Raw genomic sequence first — 6,000 nt, 5'->3', positions numbered from 1 at the left:
ATCTTTTGGGGTCAGATGATAATGCAAGTGTCAAGGAAATGGGTAAAAGAAAACACTGTGCCATGGAAAGTCCCTTTAACAGCAAACCTCGTACCAAGGATGTCAAGTCCAGGTTCTAGCTCGTTGAGAGTTACGGTTAGGGTTTCACTCAGACCATTACTCTGGACGTGCAGAGACCTGGTCAAGGGGCTTCTGTTACTTCTGAGAGAATAAACGTGTCAGCCGTTTCAATGTGTGGTCTCATTTATTTATCCATGTAACAGCAAGCCATTCTCTGGTAGTGCCACAAGAATCTGTAACTCTCTGTCTCTCTTCCTCCACCTAATCACCTGCCTAGCCACCTTCAAAAGGACAAGCTCCTCCTATTTGACAGATAACTTAGTAAATCACCCTCGTCCACTTGGCTGCGCCCTTTACTTAAAAAATCCCACTAATTGTCGCCAATATATTATAGTGAAGCCTCCACAGCTGTAAAAGGAGAAAGCACTTTATTTGAGCATCCATGCATCTGGAGAGTGAGTGGCAGTGCAACTGAACTGGAACCTCTACAGGAACATGGAAAGCTAATAGAATATAAACAAGTACAGACCAACAGCATTGAAATAATACACTAGAGTATTACAAGATAACTGTAAAATATGAATGTACACTAACTATACAGCGCGTGTACAGAACAACAAACAAACTAAATGACTTGCTACTATTATTACATGCTGAGTTAAGGTGCTCTGATGCCTTTGGGCTATGTCTGCGCTATATAAAATTGGCAAAAATAAAATACACCTAAAATGGCCGCCACTAACCTACTACAACGTGCATTTTGCGATCTAGTGCTTGACATTCAGTAAATATACGTTTAGCGCCGCGCCCTCTCATTCGATTGGTCACTCGGATTCTTTTGACAGTATCTGATTGGCTGGATATGTGCCCCGGTGGCTACTCTCGTTTTGCCGGACAGCCGTCTTAGCTTTAACGCTATGGCCGGTTCGTTGAGGATCGCGGCAGGGCTGCTGGTGAATTTGCTGGCTTCCACATGTATCGTGTTCCTGAACAAGTGGTTGTACGTGCGTCATGGCTTTCCCAACTTGACTTTGACTCTGTTGCACTTTGTGTTCACATCTCTGGGACTGTGCGTATGCCGCCACGCGAACCTCTTCTGTCCAAAGAGCTTGGCGCCACGACGGGTGTTGGGACTGGCGCTCAGCTTCTGCGGCTTCGTGGTGTTCACCAACCTGTCCCTGCAAAGCAACAGCATCGGCACCTACCAGTTAGTAAAGGCCATGACTACACCGGTCATCATCGTGATCCAAAGAGTCTGGTATCGGAAGACCTTCAGCACCCGGATCCAGCTCACCCTGGTGAGAGAGCACCCAGGGGTGGCCTCCGGTCGATAATGGGGAATAAGCAGGTCCGAGGTGGTTAGAGCGTGGTGCTGTACAGTGTCTGGTGGTAAACTCTGCTTGGAAGCACCGCCATACTTTGGGAATATTGAGTCTGTAGGAAGTCAGCGTACGTCGCTTGGGGAATGAGGGCAGAATATGCGGAAGGTCAACCAGTTTGGAGGAGGTGGGGTTTGGTTCTTTCAGAGAAGAGGGGTACCTACTCTATGGGAGCTCGGCTTGTGCCGAGTAGCCTATAAGAGCTAGAATTGGAAGGAGCCTGGTGGTTATCGGTCTGGAGCTGAACAATCTTTGGGTCCCTTGCTCACTGTGCCTCTCGATTCAAACTAGCCTGTCTGATGAGGGGTAATACCCCGAAACCGGTCCCAGGATGCTTGTTTCCGGTCCAGAGAGGATCTGGCTTAGCAGTTCGGGCTGACTGTTCCCATTAGGAACAGGGTCACAACAGATTTGCATATGCTGGGTTTAAACTGGGGTGGCATGGTAAGCAAAAGAAGGATGGATTTAACCCAGATCTCTTGACTTGGGGTGAATGCATGATTTATTCAGCATTCCGTCCATCATTTGTTTGCTTAGCACTTTTCGCCCTAAGTGGGATCGGTATGACTAGCCGTGGGTCCCTTGCTCACTGTGCCACTGGATTCAAGCTAGCCTGGCTGATGATGGGAAATACCCTGAAACCAGTGCCAGGATGCTCGTTTCCCATCCAGGGAGCACCTGGCTTGGCAGTTCGGGCTGGGCTGTTCCCATACGTAACAGGGTCAAGACTGATTTGCATATAGCCAGGTCTAAACTGGGGTGGCATGGTGAGCAAAAGAATTACTTGACTGGGGCTGAATGCATGATTCATTCAGCATTCTGTCTATCTTTTGTTTGCGTAGCTCCATGTGAGGAATGGCATGTATGACGGTGAGGTCACAATAACATGATCTGTCCCGGAGAGGGGGGGTTGGATATTTGGGACTGCAGAGATGAGGTTCAGTGTGTTGTCTTAGTAATGAATTAGGTTCGTGATGTGGTGTTGTATTTTTCTGTTTGGTAGAGTCTATAACCCTGTTCTAAACCATCAGAAAGCCAGGTACTTGAAAAGATTTTAGAGGATGAAATTACAATTGGGGTCTAATGTATGTCATTGATCTGTTGCACAACAAATCTAATATACCAAAAAGGGGTATATTGTGTCGAGTCCAGGTATCCCTCACTAGTGGACAGGGCTTACTTTAACAATCTAAAGGTCCTCTCTTTTTGGTAGTGTGGTCGAGTAGGCTTATCAAGGAGGCGTGTTAGACATTTGTTGCATACACACAGTCAATACATAATGCACACACTCAACAAGGAGATCCACACCAATGTAGAAAAGTAGCATGTCTTTTTATATAATTTGTGGTACCAAGAACATTATTAGGTAAGCACTTTTTAAAATAGCAGTTTTGAAGAAAACCGGTAAATATGCTTGTCTCTAATGCGGTAATGTTATCCTATGGGGAAAAACACATTTACTGCATATGGGTACTTAGCGATTTACAGGAACAATCTTCTGGGGTTACAGTAAGTAAGGTGCAAGGTAGCACCGGGTGCAGAGGTGCTTTTTGACATCGGATGCCGTGTTCATTTCAATGGGAAACGGTCTTGTCACAAAGAGACTGCATGGAGGGACTGGGGGGAAGAATTGGCAATATGGCTGAACCATGGGGGACTCGGGTCTACTTCTCAGGCTGTAGAGCTCGTGTGCAGTGGTATTTTGAGGCGTTTGGGGTTTACTGCAGGAGGCACTCACGGTAGAGGGGCCCTTCACAAATAGGCTGCAGCGGCGACTGGGAGTCCAGCCCGGGCTAACCCAAGCTGGGGTTTGACTCTGGAGAGTCTCGGGACCTCGCTGTCACCTCAGGCCCACTTCCGCTCAGGCTGGGGTGCACAGTGCAATGGTGCTGTCTGGTTTTTGGAGCTCCAGAGTAATTGCGGTTCTTCATGGGTGCCTGCAGAGCGCAGTAGAGAAGCTCTGCTACTCCATGGGAGATCCTGGTTGCTTCTTGAAGTGCTGGCAGTTCTCCCAGGATTTTGGAGGCAGTGCAGATGTAGGACTTGTAGTCTTTGGTGCAGTTGTCAGGGACAGCTGGCAGGGTTGGCACCAGCTCAGTTTTTTTTAGGCCAGTACAATCCGCTTTCCTGGTGCCAGGGGCTTCTCTCGATACTAAATTTAGATGTGTTAAGGGGAGTGAAGGGTGGTAGCCATTGAGCTACTTACCCTTGGTGTCACTATACCCCCTATGTGACCACTTCCTGTGGGAAGTGGGCATAACCCTGTCCCAGAGTTCCCAATTCTCCGATCATCAGGATGGCTGAAGTTTATTAAAGGGGGGCACATCAACAGCTCACCTTTAGCGGTGAGACTGGCCTGGTATTGCACCATGCCTCCCTTCATATCTAATTTCCTCCCTGTCCTGGTGCCAAATGAGCCCAGGAAAGGGCTTTGGCATTTTCCCCTGTCTGGGGAAGCTTTAATCACATATCAAAGACAGCAGAGACCTTTGAAGCCTCCTGCCATGAAATGCTGATTGCTGAGTCCTCCTGCTTGGAGTAGGTGACAACACCTCAGGCCAGAGCAGACATTGTTTCTGCTCTCTGAGAGCATAGGCGGTCACCTTCAGGGGTCAGAAACCCAGCTGTGGTGTCCGGCTGTCTACACCAGTCAGCGCGCACACTAGAGGCTGGTAGGTTTTCAGGGGGCACCTCTAAGGTGCCCTCTGGGTGCATGTATGACTAAATCCACCACTGGAATAAGTGTAGGTTTATTAATACAAGGTGTTTAATACTAAAAAAAACTCTTCTTTAATTTTTTTTTGTTTTTTACCAGTGTCCAGGACATGTACTTAAAATGGCTTCCCTGTTCACTTGTGACATCTAAGAATTCACTTTGACATCACAGGGGCATATCTGCTCATGCAGATATGTCCTCACATGTAGTATAGTGCGCCTTGCCTAAGTGCTGTAGTGGTGGCTTACCTATACTGCATGCAGCATGTGCAGGCATGGCACACAGGGATGTCTTCCATGTTGTTTTCACTTTTATCTGCACCAAAAGATGCAACCTGCAGTGGCAGTCTGCATGAGTTGGGTGAGGGGTCCTTTAAGGTGGCAGAATACGTGCTGCAGCCCTTAGGGACCTTATTAATACCCATGCCCTAGGTACCTGGGTTACCATTTACTAGAGACTTTCCAGGTGCCAAAGGAATTGCCGATTGGGGGAACAACTGTGCAGGTTTTGGGAAAGAGATCTGGCGCTGGGGACCTGGATAGCATCTATGTTGCACGAACGAGCAAATGGCTGATGAGAAAACTCAACAAAACTTGAGGACAAAGATTAAAAATTGAAGCACAAAAGTCAAAATGGATTGAATCCAAACATATACCAGATTTGGAAATGTTTAGTTGTATTCTAGTATATCTTATTACTTTTCTGCCAGTAGAACAAGGTTCCTTTCGCAAAGTCCTATGTTTTAAAGGTCCCCAACATGGGACTTCTTATGGGTTATCTGGAAGATGGGTGAAGGGGATGGAGACGTAGATTTTTCATTTTTTTTAATTAAAGAATATTTGGTATTGTATAAATATGCAGTTATACACTGAATGTTATACAGTTCACGCATCTTTGGCAGTTTTCTATGACAGCTAACCTCTTTGACATTGCGTGTAGTATGCACCATTGATCGACATGAGACGTAGGATTTTAAATTGTTTCATAATGTTACTCTCTCGTATGAGGGGAGTGCGATGGGTACTGTCAGGGGCTCATGTGCTGTTGCCTGCTTCTTATGATTGGAAGAGGATTTATGTTTCCTGGTTAGCATTTCCCAAAAATTAAGCATATTGCAAACTTTGAATCATTTTTTGTGATTGCCAACAAAGTTTGTACAGCGTTTTCATTAGTTTTCAACTAGTGGGAGTTTACTTTTGGCAAATTGGCCCCAGTGTTGGGCATCAATTTACACATTTCGTGCTTGCTGCCATTTGTCAGATGAAACCATCTCTTTTCTTGGTGTGATTTAACATGTTGCTTTCAACATTCTTTAGTAAAGTCACTACACTGCGGGCAGTTGCATCCCTCAGCCAGCAACAGCTTCCATATAGGATGCGCTTGAAACAATTTCGGTAGGTGGGAGCATACTGCTGTTTGAAGATTTTTTTTTAAATAATCCCTAGAGAAGCAGCATGGCTAGCTGGTGTTTCCCATATTGTACAAAGAACACTGGCCATTTGAGCACACTGTATTTTCCATTCCGTGTTTCACTTTTCCATATTTTATTTTATTAGCATCTATTTTTCTGTTTTTATGCTGTGCCTTTTTATTTACAACAAATAGCCATCATTCAAACTCTCCAGTGTTGTCATTCTGTGAGTTGTTGTTGTTGTTGTATCCATGCATAGAGATGTTAATGTTGAATTACATGGTGTCCGAGTAAACAGCAGGGCAGCATTGCTTAATGAAAGGATTCTTCAGCAGACTCGACCACGTGTTTCCTATGGAGTACTGTAGCCTTAGTCTTTGAATAAACCAGCTTTTATTGGCCGCCCGTCTATTAATGTTTCCTGGTAGTGTTGT

At 45.8% G+C, this 6,000-nt stretch overlaps 1 protein-coding gene across 1 annotated transcript in view; it reads left to right on the top strand.

The window, feature by feature from the left end:
- Positions 1-930: 930 nt before the first annotated feature.
- The window catches only part of SLC35E3 (solute carrier family 35 member E3), a 72,568-nt gene continuing 67,498 nt past the window's right edge, over positions 931-6,000 (top strand). Inside the window, exon 1 of the mRNA XM_085653474.1 lies at positions 931-1,358. Coding sequence (XP_085509600.1) covers positions 978-1,358 — 381 coding nt within the window. The 5' untranslated portion in view covers positions 931-977. The remainder of the gene's footprint in view (positions 1,359-6,000) is intronic.

Source organism: Triturus cristatus, chromosome 4_1 (assembly GCF_964204655.1).
Source record: "Triturus cristatus chromosome 4_1, aTriCri1.1, whole genome shotgun sequence".
Classification (NCBI taxonomy): Eukaryota; Metazoa; Chordata; class Amphibia; order Caudata; family Salamandridae; genus Triturus; species Triturus cristatus.
Note: the sequence above shows the minus strand (reverse complement) of the source record. Positions and strands in the feature narration are given on the sequence as shown.